Here is an 18,927-nt window from a genome sequence, read left to right as displayed (position 1 = left end):
CATGTTTGTAGTCTCCATGCATCCCAGACTTAAATGATAAGACTGTCTTTTCAATTTGCATTGGTAAATTAAATTATTGACCAGAACCCAAGCAGTCATCTTAATATGTATGTATGTATGTATGTATGTATGTATGTATGTATGTATGTATGTATGTATGTATGTATATAGCTTTTGGTCTTTGTTATACACATATGAGTTAATTTTTCTTTGGTCTTGGTGATAATGCCATAGACTTTTGGATGGAGGGGTTTATGAGTTTGTTATTGTCCCTAATTTCAACATGTTATCTTTGTTACCCATATTGATTTAATTTTTTTCATTATTTTCCAATTCTTGAAATGTAATGGATGTGTGCATCTCTAGTTTCTTCTGAGTGTAGAGTTACCACTTCAATTATCTAAAAATAATAATTAGGTGATGGTTCAAAATTGGAATTCAAATTTTCTACTTCTAGTTAATTAGGACTCAGATATTTCAAATACATGAAATGCACAATTAATTAAGATGAATGCAAATGAAACCATTTCTATAAAATAAAAATCCAAATTGGACTGTTACATATCTATATATCCTTTATAGTTGGGACCAAACGCTCAACCTACATTGAGACACATCACCCTGTAGACCTTAACCATTGGATCATTTTTGAAATGCATATGTAGCTCTTTACTTATTTCTATTCATGACTTTAATATGTTAGCTTTTCATGCATGTGTCAATTCATTTGAATAACCATGGTCCACAAAGGTTAATCTATTCATTTAATATATTCATTACGAATGTATCATATTGTTGTTACAGGTTGAATTTGAATTGGTTAAATACATTATTGTGATTAGGATGGCACCAACAGCATTTAACGATGTTCTCATAATATTAAAGCGTCTAGGCATCAAAAGATTTTGTCCTAACCATCCATTTAAAAATACAAAGAAGTAAAACTACCATAAGAAATTCATATTCTAAATATTATAAATAGTGTTTTCATTCTTTTTATAGCTCAGGTCATCAAAAATTAAACATTGTTTTATTTCTAGGTACTAAACATCAATTTTTTTTGTTCATTATTTTTAACGCATACATATTTTCAAAGTCATTAGAGTATGCACAGCCATCCCGCAACAATGCGTGGGGAATCATCTAGTAAGCATGTATAACAGTGCTATAGGATTTAGTGGGGAATGTAATGGCACAAGCACTATTCTCTTTTTTAGGGTACAACGACACAAAACTAGATATCGGCAAAGTACTTGGACTCGGTTTTTCTAGGACGCCGCCACTACAATAAAGTGGCGTAAGTAAGATTAAACAAATTACGGCCTCATGTTTATGCCGAGTTGAATGAGAGAGAATAGGAGAAGCCAATTCGTAGCTAGCTTAAGCATAGGCATGTAACTGTTATAAGAATAAATTATTGGCTTAGCTATATAAATGATATGACAAAAGATATATATATATATATATATATATATATATATATATATATATATATATATATATATATAGCCAGCATTTGGCTCTACTATTAACATCTATAAGTAAGCCAAGTATCTTTATTAATTTTTGTATGAGCGAGGCATGCAATTAATACTATGGATTTATGTGATAACGTGACTATATAACTCATAGAGTAAGTTTAATAGTAGAGCTAACCCCATATAAGGATATTATTAGAGCTGATTAGCTATAAAGTTATCTTCATCTTTTTTTTCCTCCTCTCTATTTCTCAATCTTACTTATATATTTGATGCATTTATCTTCGAGCACATTAAAGCTAACTTGTGCATTAGAGCTAATACTTTTTATTTTTGTTTGTTTCTCTCTCCATCACATATATATGCTTAAAGCATGTTTATAGTCAAACATTATACTTGCTTTTAGGAAGAATAGGGCATTTCTTTATTGGTCTGGATCCTAGCTTGAAGATGGTAATACGAACACACTCTGTAGAGTAAAAGTAAAAGTTACTCAGTCCGCCCCAATTCAGTATAAGCATTTTTAGGATTTTAAATTAATATGGGGCATTGATTCCAATGAAAAAAAATCTATACATTTTCAGATAATTAGGTGCTTAAGAGGGAATCTATGCATTTTAAAAATTCAAAATAACAATTGATTGGTGACTAAAAGAGAATCTTTTACCACTACTTTATAAACCATTTTTATCAACACCACTTTATTCCTAAAGATGGTCTAAAAGAAAAGTCGCTTACGAAAATTCACCGGGATCCCTGGTCACAAGCTGCTATAAAAATTGATCTTTATAGATGATCGTAGGAGGACCCTTGTAAAAATATAATTATTTCTTGCTTGACAACCTGACCACCCATGAAAAAGCCAACACATTATAAATTGCCAATTCACCCCCCTCCCCCACATCTGTTCCCTCTCTCTCTCCCCATACCTCGATCTCCTCCCCCATCTCTCTCTAGGAGAAGAGCGGCAGTGGCGATGTTCCATGCAAATGAGGGCCATGACAGTAGCGAAGGGAAGGGGATGTGACAACAACAAAGGGGAGCAACGGTGATAGTGGAGGAGACAAATCTGGTATGACAGTGCTTGGGAGTGCCAGATCCAGTGGTGGTATTGCTTTGGAACACTAGATCCTGACCCATGTCAGGTCGCCTCTCTCTCATGTAACAACAGTTATCTCCAACATTACGGCAGACCACTGGATTTGGTGGACTACCATCTCCCAGCCAACATTATCATACTCTCCAGGTCGTTGCTGGATTTCCTGCACCTTTCTACCACCGTCCCCAAGTGACGGAGAGAAGTGGGATCACCGGAATCCAGTGGTTGCAGGATCAAGAGCTGCGGTGAGGTCCATCAGCTCCTAGATCTAGCGGTGCGGTGGAGAAGGGGGAGACCTGAAGTTGGCCTCAGTTGCGCAGAATCCGGCAGCGACAGTGCATGTGAGCAGCGGTTGTGGTTCGACGAAGGTGACGAAGGCCATGACGTGGGCTGCAAACGACAACTAGCAGGGGAGCGGTGCGAACGTCCTGCTGCTTCATGTTGTGACGACAGTGACTCCTACTACTATGGATGATTGTATTGTGTTGTTCATGTTCTGCTTCCAATGTACTCTATGAACGTGGATCCAGGGGTGGATCCAATACCCACAAGATCCATGGATACCCCCGGAGCACCCCATTCAATTTTTTCACCATGAATAATAAACTAAATGTCCCTAAATGGCTGGAGATTGAAGAAACTGTGTAACTGAGCCCCCCCCCCCCCCCCAATTTTTTGTTCCTGGATCCGCCCCTGGTAGATCTGAACTGATGCTTGCATGTACTGTTCATGTTTTTTTTAATGTTTTTGCCAAAGAAACTATTGTAACATAAGCCAACGGTGGTTTTCAAGTGTTAGCAAAGAATACAATTTTGATTCTTAAAAACTATGACTTGCAATGCCTCGTTGGTGGTCTATTTATAACTCTATAGGATTAATTTTCACACATGCTTTTACATGTTTATCCCTTGATAAGGACAACTACAAAGGTACTAAAGTATTTTTAAGACTTGTTTGGTTTTTAGCGGGCCTTATCAGTACTTGCGCTGCCATATACACGGTCCATGGTCCGAAGGCCAATTGATGGGCTGGCCACCAGGTGGTTCTCACCCTTCCTGGTGACCTCTTGTTTTCTTCATGACCTTTGTCATCTTAACGAGTTTCGCCACCCAAGTGGGTCTTCATCACATCTATTAGGCTTTGCAATGTGATCATGGCTTCACCTCTCCCTCAAGCCTTCATTGTTACCAGCCTGCCTCCAATAGAAACGCTTTACCAAGTCGGTGTCTTAGATACCAGTACGAATGTTAACATGCAGTTGTGGAACCTGCCTACAATACGTAATTCAAGTGAATAATAGTTTTGTCATTGTTGAATTGATGTCCAAATAACCTTTAAGGTCTGTTTCAGTGTGGATGTTGTGATGCATCCGGTGCTTACTTTTTAAGTTGAGATGGAAATTATAACTTATGATCGTTGTACTTTGTTTTACTGATCAAATTACAGTTTAAGTAAAACAAGATCCAACTTTAATGATTCCCCAACTTTAATATATGTTTGCAACATACATTAAAACAAATCAATTTGCCAACCATGAAAATATGTACAAGTTGTTGGCCACATGTCAAATGGAGTCTACACTAGAACAGGTCCGGTCATCTGTAACGGGCCTAAAGCCTCATCTCTATCGGGTAGCACCCCCGTCACTGAGCAAAGGTTACTGATGTGAGAAAATATCTCAATCGGGCATCCGGCCGTCACGGATGACACACATCTCAATCGGGCCAACAATAAAGCCCGTCACGGATTACTCTCATCTCTAACGGGCCTAAACTATAGCCCGTCACAGATGACTCTTATCTCAATTGGGCCTAAACTATAGCCCGTCACGGATGACTCTCATCTCAATCGGGTCTAAATTATAGCCCGTTACGGATGAGTATAATCAAAAAAAATTGTTTTTTGGTTAGCCTCAGGCCTTTGCTAGGCACGCCCGTGGGCCGGTCTTTTCTACACCTGGAACGCCCGTGGGCCGGTCTTTTCTACACCTGGAAATTCTTTCCGGGTTGGTCACCCATCCCGAAATTGCTCCACCCTAAGCACGCTTAACCTCATAGTTCTTTGGAATCGACTTTCGGAGAAGTAGTTGTACATTCATTCACATACACAACCATCAATATATTTAACACAACCACATTCACATAACATCTATTTTGATCACATATTTCACATCCATTCACATATTTCACCAGCAAAACCGAGTTAATTGGATCAAATATATATTTAGCAAGTATTAACATGATGAGGAGGCAAATCAGACTTCTAGGTAAAAATAAATTTTGAATTGAATTTTATGATACTAAATTAACTCATATGAAAAAACTGTCAAAAACAAAGTTGTAGAACTCATTGAGATCTACCAATTTTATTTTGGTCATTTCTCCATCCGGGTTTGATTGAACTATATAAAATTTGGATTTTAAAATATAAGAAATTCAAATATTTTTTCGGGTACTAAATGATTTCAAATAGAAAAATTGTCAACAACAAAGTTGTATAACTCATCAAGATCTATAACTTTTATTTTGATCATTTTTCTATATGACATTTTTTGAACAGTTTGAATTTGAATTTGAAAATATGACAACTTCAAACAATATTTTCAAATACCAAATGATTTCAAATGGAAAAGTCATCAACAACACAGTTGTATAACTTATCAAGATTTACAACTTTTATTTTGGTCATTTCTCTATGTAACATTTATTGAACAGTTTGAATTTGAATTTGAAAATATGACAACTTCAAACAACAATTTCAAATACTAAATGATTTCAATTGAAAATGTCATCAACAACAAAGTTGTATAACTCATCAAGATCTATAACTTTTATTTTGGTTATTTCTTCATCCGATAAAGTGATAATAACATTGTTCACAAAATTCACATATCTCTCATCTGGTTTTATAAACTATAACGTAGATATGACCATCATCTGTGACGGGCGCCAACTTGAGGCCAGATTGAGATGTGGAATGTTATCTCAATCGGGTCTAAACTACAGCCCGTCACTGATATGTGTCATCCGTGACGGGCCTAAGTTATCTCAATAGGGCCGAAAAAAGGCCCGATTAAGATGACTTTCATGTGACGGCCGCTAATTTCAAGTATGTTAGAGGCCGTCACAGATGGAAGGTTCTGTACTGATGCTAATTGTCCACCTCATTGCCTCATGTGTCAACCATTTATTCCATGAAGTTTTGTTTCTTATGACACTATTGGGTCGCCCCTTATTACAGTTTAAACTTATTACAGCTTTGTTCCTGAAATATCTATAAATATCCAAATACCACTAACATCAGCATGCAACTATATATGTAAGTAAGAACGAGCAGTATTCAATATTGTCACATCAACCCAAAATCGACCATCTGCACAATTCAACTTTGCATTCACCTTCCCGCTTTGATTATAGGTGGTGATTGCTGCAGAGGTTCGATCTCGTTCTGCCTGCCGAACTCATGGGTGGTAGACCCTGAGTAGCTGCTGGTGACATAGCTTCTATTACCGTCCATCATTTGCCACTCAGTGATGTAGCTTGGCTTTGTGACCACCTTAGGTACCTCAACTTCTCCGGTGAGCATTGCCACGACCTTCGACATTGGTGGTCGCTGATGTGGTGAGCCCTGCGTGCAGTGCAGCGCAACACGGATGACTCTAAAAGCTTCATCCTTGTTGAATCCCTTGAGATTTGGGTCAAGGATTCTGAGAGCTTGCTCCTTTTCATACTGGTCCCAGGCCTATAGATGACCATAGGTTTAGTACACAAGAGATAATACAAAGAAATTAACTTTTTTTATCGCTTAGGGGGTTCATGGAGGGCAAACACAAAAAAGGATAGATGGGCAAGTGTTGGCTTGATCTAGGATGAAATGAGACTAGATTAGTTCATATTGATTGCTTGCTTGCTAATTGATGCATGCTATACCCTTTTGTAGGTATGTCTAGCTAGTTGATTCAATTGATCTATCCCTAATACATGGAATATATCCATAAGGGGTAACTCGACAATAAGGAAATTAACTATTCTTATCTCTAATTTTAAACTATTAACAAACAAACAGACCCCATGAAAATACTAAAGTATCCCCGATAAGTTCACATCAATAGTACTCCCTGAATATAAACAAATTAAACCAATGTTTTCTTGGATGAAAATATTATTGATCAGCTTATTACCCATTCAAGGAGATTGATCTTGCTTTCTTCGAGAGAGTTATTAGTGTTTGATCGACCAGCAACTGTCTCCAACATAACCACCCCAAATGCAAAAACATCAGCCTTTTGTGTCAAATGACCTCTCATTGCATACTCAGGAGCCAGATAGCCACTTGTCAAAGGTAAAACAAGTTAAAAGTAGCTTTCATGTCAAAAGTTACAGCTAGAAGAAGAGAAATGGTGTTATGTTCTTACAATGTGCCTGCAATTCCCGTGCTCACATGAGTTTGCTTCTCATCATAGAGCTTGGCGAGTCCAAAGTCAGAGATCTTTGGGATCAGATCAGTGTCAAGTAGTATGTTGCTGGCTTTGATGTCCCTATGCACGATGCATACACTCGACTCCTCATGAAGATAACTTAGGCCTCTTGCAATGCCTAAAATGATCTCGAAGCGCATTGCCCAGTCTAGATTTAAGCTACTATGTCCTACACAAGTCGAAATAACTCTATAAAGCCTCGACAATACAAATGATGCAAAAACACAGAAGAAAATTATCAAGTATTCATGAAACAAGGGAGTTTTATTAGAGAAATCAAGTATATTCATATGTGCTGGCAATTTGCAGAAGTGAAACTCACCAAAGATTGCTTGATCCAGGCTTCCATTTTCAAGGTACTCATAAACCAACAATGGTGTGTTGCTGTCAATGCAACATCCATGCAGTTTCACAAGATTCCGGTGTTGCACAGCAGAAATTGTTGCAACCTCCGTAACAAATTGGCTTTTGCCTTGATGAGATGATTCAGAAAGTTGTTTCACAGCTATAACTCTTCCATCGGGTAGCTTACCCTGTTGAATGAAGAACCGTCTAAAGTTACATGTATATTTTGAACGTGGAGAAGAAAGTTGCACTTAATACCAAATCAGACAATTGAGGGAAATAGACAACCTTATACACTGGCCCGTATCCGCCTTCCCCGATAATGTTTTGAGAATTAAAATTGTCTGTGGCTAGCTTGAGTTCAGAGTTACTGAAGACATCAGGTCGTCCGACCAGGTTGTACAGTTCTGTATTTTTCATTCCAGCAGATGGTAAAGAACAAATAATTTGAAAATTATGTTGTCTGAATAACTGTACTAAAAAGGATACCTTCTTTCTGCTTTGCCATTGTTCTTCGCTTCTTTATCCACATAAATATTCCAAATAAGCCTGCTAATCCTAAAACTGAAGCGCCAGTCAATATTCCAGCAATTTCACCTGCTTTGCTTCCCTTTTTTGGTACACCATTTCGCACAGTTGGAGTAAAATCTGAAAATAAATGTTTTTACTTACTAGAGCCAATGTAGCCTACATTGAAGTTAATATAACAGGTTTGCTTACTTGGAGTGACGCTTAATGCTGAGATCATCGGTCCGTAGTAACCTTGGGTAGGTATGCCAGAAGTGCCCTTGCCAGCCCAGAAGAGATGGATCTCGAGGAAGTTTTTTAACACGGTTGCCGTGTAAGTCCTGTTAATTGCGGTAAAAGATTTTCCACCAGCTGTCTTCCTTATATCGAAATTCTTTTCTTTCAGAGCACCCTATGCAAATGTTAGTAATATTTTCAGATATAGAATAAAAGACTTGGTAAACCAATTGCTATACAATGCACTCAATCTGTACCTGGACATATATGTCAAAAATTCTCCTTCCTAAGCTTAGCCAAGTTTGCGTGTCTGGAAAAGCAAACTCTGCGAATTGAAGCATAACAGTGTAATTTCCATTCTCAAGTCCAAGCCCATAATATCTCAGTGAAGATGGTGACATCCTTGCAGTCTCGAACAATTTTGAGTCGACTGCAGTCTGAAAATGCTCAGAGCTATATATTATGTCCATTCTATCCGTGGCTTGGTAAAAGTATCCAACATTGCTGACACCCCATCTTATTTGATCAGTAACATAATATGATGCATCCCCAAGGTTTGTAGCATCTGCTTCATATATGGTATTATCTGAGCCCCTAGTAGATATATCACTGCCGCAGTCAACCGCAAACGAATAATCTGGAATTAAGATGTGCAAAATTATAGCCAGTATTCAAAATCATAGCATCTGTGCAAAACTATAACCATTATCCGAAATCCTTTCATTCTGTTAACTACTACAGATAACAGGAGTGGCAAATATACATTTGGGAGATCCACGGAAACAAGGAGTGTCTTGTTGGAGGCAGTTTAGTCCGGAAGGTATACTGTGCATAATTTGAATTGAAAAGTAAAAGCCATGAAAAAGATTTTATTACAGTTAATAAATGGCGAAAGTATAAGTAAATTTTATAAGTACCTGTTTTTGGTGCTACCAAGAACAATGTTGTTTGCCACCAAATTCCTTGTTCAAATAAAACATTAGAATATCTATTTTTGAACTTGGAAACAAAAATTTGAAACTTTTACACTCACAATTGCAAATTATTCTGGGTAGCCCAAGAAGGAGAGGTTCCGGTGAGATGATTGTAGGAAAAATCTCTGGAAACAGCCCAGTATTATTACAATTGAACTGAATATATCATTCTATTATGAAAATATTTTGTGCTATAATGATATGTCGATACTTATTGACGTACATCACTTTTAAAGAAGAGCTTATAACATCAGGCAAAGTTCCTATGAGGCTATTGTTCCCAAGAAACCTGAATTGTGCAGAATACAAAATGATGAAACATGGACATAATCTTATCAGGTGTTTCTATGAATTTAATTCATTTAAATAAAGAATTTTTTTACAGGAATTGAAGCATTCCTAGATTCAGGATGGACTGAGGAACTTGGCCTGTAATATTGTTAAAACTCAAGTCCCTGTGCCACAGGAAAGAAACATTACTTGAACAAATACTTATCAATTCCAGGAAATGACCAAAAGCATTATAGCAGGCACCATGGCCAATAATGAAAACATACAGCATGGTTAACGCTGCAAACTTCGAAAAATCTACTGTTTCAAGGTTTTCCGATATCCTGCAGTTCCTTAATACTCTGTAAAAATGAAATCAAATATAGGTGACTTGTAACTTTGACAATATTGTAAGCTCTAATGCTCTATAGAAAAAGGCATCACATACAAGTTGGTCAAAGATGTCAGATTACTGATAAATCCCAGTGAAGAACTCCCATTTACAATATCACCAATCCGTCTGCTCAATTGTATTTCACAAATCAGTTATCAAGCTTGACCTTCTAACTTTCTAAGCCATCAAATGTCCAAAGATGTCAAAAAACAATGTACTTACAAGTTTGTTAGTTTGGTCAGATTGGACAAACTTGCAGGAATTGGCCCTTCAAAAGAATTTCCTTGGAAAGCCCTACAAGTTCATACTTTCAGAAAATAAAGTAGGGACTTGCAAGGTCCAAATTAGTATAAGAGAATGCAAGCTCTATGTATCAACATGCCATGTAGACAAATTTAATGGTATGCAGATATCTGCATTTCTATTCAGTGACAACTGAAAGGTGAAAAATGCTATTGCCCGAGTTCAAATGGAAAGGACATATACAGAAAATTTATGCTTGACAATTTCCCCGTCTCTAAAATAAGACACTGTATAACGCTTTACCAATTTAATATAGTAAATCTTACAGATCTTCCAATTCAGTCAAGCTCCCCAAGTAATCCGGTAATTTCCCTGTGAATTCATTATCTGACGCTTTCCTGCAAACAGACCAAAATATTTGACATTTAGCATATGAAAACACAATGAAAATAACAGTTGAGGATCTGTTATTGACTTTACAAGTACTTCAGGTTCTTAAGCTTGGAGATCGTCGAAGGAAACGGGCCGCTGAATCCAGAACTATCAATGTACCTGTTATTGAAACATGCAGTAATTATCAAGTTGAACACTAGATCTCTCCATTCCAAATTTAGTTCTTAGAAATTGGAAGTTATAAGTGAGGCATTTACAACTGCTCAAGTTTGGTCAAGTTGCCCAGTTCTTCAGGAAGTTCACCAGTAAAGTTGTCCAGGCTAATGCCCCTGAATCAAGAAGAAATATTTCAGGAGTGATATTAATTATTTGGGTTCAACTGCTAACAGAAGAGGGGCATAGTTTTCCAAATAAGCCATCTGAGCCACTGTTCACCAGTACAATATTTACTTGAAAATACTGACATGCCAAACATATGACTTATGAGTTTTTTTTATAGCTTATTGTCAATAAGTTATGCGATTAACAATTTCCCTATAATTATATTAGTTTACCTAGTCCATAATATATATATATATATAGCTCTGATTGATCTCAAATAAAAGATCTCTTACAGTGAGAGGAGATTGGTGAGGTTCCCAAGTTCCTTCGGAAGTTGTCCAGACAGTGGATTGAAACCCAAGCCCCTTCAAATGATGAAAGATAATTAAAACATAACACCCACCAATGGATGGTGTATTAATCCATAGCTTGACATGTAACTCCTACAAATATTTCATGGAAGCAAATTTTCCAATGAATGATGGGATGGCACCAGTCAAATAATTCTGATTCAGGTTCCTGAAACAACACCGGGAACATCAAGTCCATTAGCAAACACAAAATCTTGCAACTACCATTTGCTGTTTTTTGCCTTGCAATCAAAAGTTAATTATTCAAAGGATTTTTTACGGTACACCAACTCTTTCCAAACCATGTATTTTGCATCGACGGTTCATATTACTCTTACCTCATAGGTGGTAAGTGGACCTTTATGTGTTCTAATGTCGATTATTATGATAGAAGGAAATGAAATATGTTTTCAAATTTGAATGTATACAATCAGTTCTGTAAGAAAACAAATAAAATGCTACAACTGAAATTCTGAACTTCAAATATATTTGGCATCTAATTATATTTCCTGTCTGTTTCACAAGATATCAATCAATGATTCAGAGTCTAATAAGAGTATCAGTTTTCATTCTTCTGTTTTGTTTTAGTATAAAACTTTGTGTTATGATTACTTTGGATCCTAGATATATTTGGTATATTTATTTGAACTTTGAATTCAGGAGCTTCAGTTGAGTTAGTGAAAGATTCCACGTTTTTGTAGCTAGACAACATCACTGATTACATTAGAAGGATAATACTTTTGCCTGATTTATTAATGGCAGGACAGAACATTTTCTCATTAGGGCAAAGCCATCAATATCAGTATAGTGATGAGTATTTTGTTAGAGCTCTTACCTCTAAAGATGTTAGATGGAGCCCCCTAAAAAGAATTCTTATATTCATGGGGTTAAAACTATGTATTCTACAAAACATTGACATACAGCTTAACAAACTTCATTATCAATATTAACATTACAAGTCATAGATCCATACAGGTCTTGTAGAAAGGTGAGATTCTGTAGCTCTGCAGGTATTCGACCAACAACGTTTAACTTTCTTACTCTCCTGCAAAACACACAAGTAATATTGATAAGTAAAAGGAATAACTCCAATTTTTCCACTTTTGAAAATAGAAGTCCAATTTTGGACCTTGATTTTGCCCCTATATAAACAACCATTTGATTTTGCCCCAAGAACATGCAAAACAAGGTCAGTTGACCCCGGCCGGACAATGGATTACTCTTTTTTATCTCCAAAAAAATGGATTACTCCCGTTGTGATTCAGCATGCACTAACTTTGGGATGGACTGGTGTGGTTCATCTTTTCCTCGGAGACATTCATATTGAATTATAAATGAGAAAATCGTTGGCCAGTAATTGTGAAGACCAAATTCCTGATTGGATGGGGAACCAAATGCCTCTGCGTCCCTCTAATGGAATGGTGTTTGCTTTAGCTTGTATGCAAGAGTTGGTAAAAGGCCTTTACATAAGATCTATAATAAATTATATGAAAAGGTAGACACATGAATTACTGCTAAATATAAATATATTCTAGTAACCTGATTGCAAAAACAGTAATGTAAATTAACATGGTAAAGTCAAGCACGTCAAGCTATGGCTCTCAATCTAGTACTATCCTCAGGTGTAAATAGATCTGAAAACGAAAGGAAGAACTTTTATATCAATGGTATTAAGGAGGTGAGTCTCTAAATAGAGGATAAGATTAATACACTCAATAGCATATAAATAATTCTCAAATGACACAATGTAATTCTCAATAGCAAGTGGCATGTCTAAAGAGAGGGATCAAAATTTTCTGACAAGTCAACAGTACACGAAAATATTGATAACCATGGTTAAGCATGACTAAGTGGCCATCTTAGATGACAATTGCACCCAACCTAGAGGCAGGATCCGAAGCATCTAGTTCCTGGAGATACAACGTCATTCTCAGTAATTCGGGTCAACATAGGGTCTAGAAGGAGCAGTAATTCTCAGTAAATAAAGGTCTAGAAGGAGCAGCATACAGTAACACATAGGGATTTGTGTGCTGGCCACACAAAGACAAGAAAGCAAATAACGAATCAGCAGCAGGAACGCATGCATGCATGCATAAAAATTGCTTCGTGCTTCACAGTCATATTGAATGGCCAGCCGATTAATGCTATCAGCTCACTACGATCTTTTCCTCTCACAAAAACATGTGGGCTCTAGATTTTCTTATTTCCAATTAGTTTCCAGAAAATATGAAATTCACAAGTTGGAACTTTTATTAATTCTCTGTTAGATAATTCTAACAATATACACTTTCACAGACAGATTAGTCTGGAATGACTCCACCATTATAGAAACTCATAGATGGGTTAGGGACAGCCTGTGATGACCCTTTCAGACCTTTTTCCTAGTAGTGTGCCGGTTTAAGTCTCAATAGGTCATTTAATATACTAGCCAAATACCCGTGCGTTGCAACGGATTATCAAAAATAGAAAAAAAAAAAGCAGTTCTCATGGTTGAAAAAGGAATATTTATCTCTACTTGGTTCAAACAAGATTCTTCATATTAAAAAGTAAAACATAGGCCAGCTATTCTTGTAGAGGTTGGTTAGTACAATGACCTCATGCAGTGTACCTTATGACCTCATCTGTCAATGGTGATGGTGGTGTAGTGTACCCCATGGTCCCATATGTCAATGGTGGTGGTGGTGGTGACATACTCACCACCACCACCACTAGAGTCTTTTGAAGTAGTATAGATTTGTGTCTAGAGTGTGAGCTGGCTGCTGGCCAGATCAGGCTTTGGCTGGTACTAAACCAGACAAGCCAGTGTTCCCTTTTTTTTTCCAATTAACCGGTTTGCCTGGTTGAGTTATTTACGCTATCGTAAAATCTACGCAGGGGCAAGTAGCAGATGCACATTTGTTGAACTTGATGACACCTAGAAATCAAGCAACCAACAATACTTGCAGGTTCAGCACGACATGGGCTATTTCAGGCATATTGCATCGAACACCTTGTATGTGCAGCTGATCAAACCAAGACAAGAAGGCAAGCTTACAGTTTGATAATATGGCAGATGGTGTTGTCGTTGGAAGAGCAGTCACACTTGATGGCAGGGTCTTTTGGGTAGTTATCCCAGTCGGAATTGTCAGAGGCTACACCGCTGCAGGGCTCACCACTGATGTTCCATTCCGATGGTGCCGTCAGGCCCCATCTCCCCATTATTGTGTTTAGTGCTGACACTGGGCCAATAAACTGGTATTAGTATTTATATAATATGAATGCATAACTATGCAATCTAGTAAATCACTTTAAGCTGCATTTGGATCAATGATATGGGCGTGGGGTCGCAGAATTGGAACCAAAATCCTGGCAGAAAGGTATTTGGGATCTCATGGAAATTGAATTATTGATTCCAACAAAATTCCAAACAGTCAGATGAGAGCTTATGGGATTTTTTGCCAGAAAATAGGAAAATGATTATTTTCCCATACAGCGTTTACTACTACTTAAAAGCTCATAGGTGCCAGTTTTAGAGGGCTTATAGGTCCGGTACCGGCACCAATTAGAACCAGTCTAATTTAGAACCAAGTTTGTGGCACTATAGGCCTATAGGGGTGCACCTGTTTTTTTATTTTTGCAGGTGCTAAAAAAATTAAAAAAAATGATATTTTTATTAGGCACCTATACAATAACTCTCTCATCCCACAAGTCACATGATTTTTTCAACCCATAATCACATACATGTCTCATGGAAGATTCAAACTCAAGACCACTCACTTCACACAAAGTCACATTACCATCTCACCTACAACCACTTCTTGTCTTGGAAATAAATGCTATTCCTTTGAGACCACTATCATCCAAATTTATAATCCATATCTAACACCATAGATAAGCTCAAATGAAAAGTTTGTCAGTTACAAAAATGTAGATCTCATCCATATCTACAATTTTTATATAGGTTTTGTCTCCACCCGATATCGTTTAGAAATTTTAAATATCCACTCATGCAACTAGATTTGAGACCTTGTAACACATTTTCGGACATCCAAACATCCTTCAATAAAAAAGTCATAAACTACAAAGTTGTAGATCTCGTCGAGCTCTACAAATTTGATATAAAGCTTATCTTCATACGACTTTATATGAAAAAGTTAGATAAAACACACACATATATGAGTTGTGTCATCATAGGTGCAGTTTTAATTGTAAGCAGGCACCTATGGGCTCATAGGTACCGGTTTTTATTAAGAACCAGTACATATGTGATGCCCATATGTTCCGGATCATAATAAAAACCAGTACCTATGATACCGTAGTTATAGGTGCCGGTTTATGATAAGAACGGGCACCTATGTGTTGTCTAGGTAACGGTTTGTTATGAGAACCGGCACCTATGACTTTGGAGGACTATTGATGCCGGTTTTTGTTACAAACTGGTACCAATAAGTGTTTGTAGGTACCGGCTCTTAATTTTACACAAAAAAAAAAAGGAAAAAGCTTTATAGGTGTCAGTTTTAAGTAAACCAGCACCTATAAGGTTGGTCTCTATGGGGTGTTTTGTAGTAATGGTTAAACCAAACTGAAAATCCTATGGTTAAGGAATTTAATGAGGCTTTCACGAATTTATCATTGGCTTCCATATCATGATGGTGAGTTAAAGGGGCGCACTTGCGGGTGTATACATGTGTTGTGCGTCAGGAGTGGTGATGTATGTCTGCATGTGATTGCAAAAAAACCTATAGTTCATGCAACACAAACAAATTCTCACACCATTTACATGAATCATTTGCTCTTTCTCTTTACCGCACTATTAATGGGCCTACTATCTACTCTTCTTTTTTTCACTTGTACCAACACTACTTTAACTGGGCCATCCCTGTGTTTGAGGTGATGTGTTTTACAACAGGCCACGCACATATGCTTGTTTTGCTATACATCTTTAAACTTTAATATCTCTTTTTTGAATAAATAAATTCCTAAATACTTAAAAATATATATGACATAATATCGAAGTGTGGAACATCATTAATTTTAAAAATTGTTTGAGCGTAACCTTACCATTTATGGTCAAACTAGGAATTGTATTGGTCAATTTGAGATGTAAACGGAAATTATGGTACTCGCTATATCCCAATATAAGTACAACCTAGTACAGATGTGACATATCTAAGACGGAGGGAGTATTAATCTTTATCTGTAACCTCGTTTTCAATTGGACAAGTCCATATTACACCTCTCTACAATTAGGTCTGTCTAAAAAGACAGCCCTTTACTATGAAATTAGACATTTTACACCCCAAAAATACCGCCTATGGACAATACAATCTGGTTTAATAATGATTTTCATTATTTTGATGCCCGAATAAAATTTTATTTTACTCCTATGGCATCTAGGTATTGTGATATGTAAAAAAGAGTTAAATGTAAGTAAAAAAAATTATATATTATTTTGATGTCAAAATCATGAAAGTGACTATTAATATCTGGTTGTACTGCTCTTAGGGTGGTATTTTGATCCATTTTGCTAGTTGATGAGTGTAAAATGACTGATTTCGTAGTTAGGGGTGTAATATAAACTTGTTCCTAATTGTCTACCATGCACATGTGTTTTATTTTTCCTATCTTATACTTAAATAAATAAAGTATGCTCTAAAATGATTTCAAAGTTAAATATCGCTAACTAGTTGGATGCTTTTCAGTCTTTATGTGAAAGTTTCCTAATATAATCTTTTATTGCTAAAGAGTAAGTTTTTTCGAGTAGAAATTTGTAGTCTCTATTACAAAGTTTTTTGCTCTTAATGAAAAAAGTTTCATTAAGTAGTTTAAAAGTTGTTTTAGGGAGAAAAAAGTAATGTACTCTTTGTAAGAAAGTTGTCTTCCTAAGAACATTTCTCATTTATACTACAAATACTGCTGAAAGTTTCGTAGGCATATCACATACTACTCTGTCCTAAAAAAAATAGAAAAAAACCAACTTGTAGGGACGAATCCCATAGAAGTTGACCTCTTTTTGGTACCAAGGGTGTATGCTTGAGAGTGGAATCATTGTTCATAGCCCCCGCAAAAAAAAAAAAGAATCATTGTTCATAGCAATAGCAAGTAGCAGTAACAAGTGATTATAAAGTAGAACAAGGGACCTATAAAGTGTATTTCCTGCTGCCAACTTCTTTAAAAAACGGCTTCAGCACATGACGCATCCCAAGGCTCGTGCGACACAGCTCCACAAATCGACCAAAATCTCGTGCCGACCACGACGAGGCAGGTGAACATGCCCGCGAGTTACGCCGCGCGCGAATATTCGCTAATTAGGACCCACACACCGCGACTCGATCCACACCTCGCCGCCGCCGCCGCCGCTTTCCCCGTCCATATCCGCTCCTTGCCGGCTCAGTCCCCGCCATTCGCTACCTTCCACATCTCCGCTCAGCACCGAGCCGCTGCTTCTCTCCACAGGTAAAGCATTTGGGGCTCTTCTTTCTTCTTCTACCTTGGCCGCACTGCTTCTAACCCAACGACAGCCACCAAAGCTACACGCCACCGGAGATTCCTACAGCCTGGATTACTACTAGTGCTTGTTGCTATCTTCTTTGGTTGATTGGGAAAGAAAGAAAGAAAGAAAGATTCGTACGGTTTAGATTATTGGGGTAGGAAGAAATTTTGTTCCATGCTGTCTGAGAAGGGGGGAATTCGATTCATGGAGATAGCCGAACAGTAAGATTGGCATTTGAACCCGACAATTTCTACCGGCCATAATTATCTCTGTTCGTTCGTGTCAACCCCGTCGACAAGACGTCAAGACACCGTACCACTACCAAACCATTGTACTACTAGTACTGCTGCGGTTGATGAATGATGATAGAGAGAGGAAAACGAAAGAAAGACGCATGCGTGCATTGGTAGTAGTATGAAGTACTAGTAATTATTCCGTGGTTACCTTCGATTGGATCAGTTTTTGGTGCTTGCTGAGCTTGAGCGGCAGCGATCCGCCATGACCACAATACAAGCACCAGCCACAGGAGATGGCCACCGAAACCGCTGCTGCTGCTGCTGCCACGCCGCATCTCTCTCTCTCTCTCTCTCTCTCTGAGTGGGTGGAGTGTGCGGCAGCGGCGGAAAAAATATTGTGGGGCTTGTCGAACTTCTTTCTTTTTTATTTTTTGATGGTTTGGGGGGGGGGGGGGGGGGGGGGGGGGGGCGCTTCTCAAACTGCGTGCACAACGTGGTTTCTGGTTTCTGCTTTGTGCTGCCGAGATGTCCGAGACACTCGTGGTAAATAGGAGTATATATAGGCTGAGGCCCTATTTAAATGGGACTAAAACAACTTTTAAGTCCCTATCATATCGGATGTTTGAAAATTAATTATAAATATTAAACGTAGACTATTAATAAAACCCATCCATAATCTTGGACTAATTTGCGAGACGAATCTAATGAGCCTAATTAATCCATGATTAGCCTATGTGATGCTACAGTAAACATTCTCTAATTATAGATTAATTAGGCTTAAAAAATTTGTCTCGTGAATTAGCTTTTATTTATGTAATTAGTTTTGTAAGTAGTTTATATTTAATACTCTAAATTAGTGTCTAAAGACAGGGACTAAAGTTAAGTACCTGCATCACCACCTGAGTTGTACACTGCGTTTCTAGTTACTCTTTCGTTATTCGTGTTAAACACGGTTTCTAAGCTGTTATGTAAAAAGAAGAATTTTAGTTAAAGTACAATTTATGTTAAATTTGTAGTTCTTTTACTAGTGTACCGTGGCCAATCCAACTTCGCTGGGTTTCTTGCTCAGAATAAAGAGAACTGCCTATCAGAGAAAACCTGCTAAAGACACTACTAGGTAAACGATTTTCC

General features: G+C 37.4%; 1 protein-coding gene across 3 annotated transcripts; it reads right to left on the bottom strand.

Annotated features, from left to right (window-relative positions):
- Positions 1–5,731: 5,731 nt before the first annotated feature.
- Positions 5,732–18,159, bottom strand: LOC4338230 (probable LRR receptor-like serine/threonine-protein kinase At1g56130). Of its 3 annotated transcripts, none has more exons than XM_015783683.3 (24): positions 18,005–18,159; positions 14,123–14,306; positions 12,062–12,133; positions 11,186–11,257; positions 11,032–11,103; positions 10,675–10,746; positions 10,505–10,576; positions 10,351–10,422; positions 10,004–10,075; positions 9,836–9,907; positions 9,675–9,749; positions 9,501–9,572; positions 9,341–9,406; positions 9,177–9,242; positions 9,061–9,105; positions 8,907–8,968; positions 8,401–8,780; positions 8,120–8,318; positions 7,889–8,047; positions 7,688–7,806; positions 7,377–7,587; positions 6,992–7,223; positions 6,758–6,908; positions 5,732–6,318 (listed from the first exon to the last, which is right to left on the bottom strand). In XM_015783683.3, the coding sequence occupies exons 1-24, from the start codon at positions 18,129–18,131 to the stop codon at positions 5,971–5,973; spliced, it is 3,072 nt and encodes a 1,023-aa protein (XP_015639169.1). In that variant the 5' UTR covers positions 18,132–18,159; the 3' UTR covers positions 5,732–5,970. The 3 variants fall into 3 exon arrangements, with proteins under 3 accessions (XP_015639169.1, XP_015639174.1, XP_015639170.1); XM_015783688.3 differs by having other exon boundaries at positions 6,758–6,819; XM_015783684.3 differs by having other exon boundaries at positions 10,511–10,576.
- Between the last annotated feature and the right edge of the window lie 768 nt (positions 18,160–18,927).

This window comes from Oryza sativa, chromosome 5, assembly GCF_034140825.1.
Source record: "Oryza sativa Japonica Group chromosome 5, ASM3414082v1".
Taxonomy (NCBI): Eukaryota; Viridiplantae; Streptophyta; class Magnoliopsida; order Poales; family Poaceae; genus Oryza; species Oryza sativa.
The sequence above is the reverse complement of the archived record's forward strand: the minus strand, read 5'-3'. Positions and strand labels throughout refer to the sequence as shown.

Bases quoted from the DNA above. Each gene is read 5' to 3' on its own strand.
- LOC4338230 (XM_015783683.3), bottom strand. From the start codon at position 18,131: ATGCGGCGTGGCAGCAGCAGCAGCAGCGGTTTCGGTGGCCATCTCCTG. The intron at 9,243-9,340 runs GTACGTCAATAA...GGCTGTTTCCAG, and splicing joins AGCTCTTCTTTAAAAGTGAT to AGATTTTTCCTACAATCATC. The intron at 8,048-8,119 runs GTAAGCAAACCT...ATTTATTTTCAG, and splicing joins AGCATTAAGCGTCACTCCAA to ATTTTACTCCAACTGTGCGA.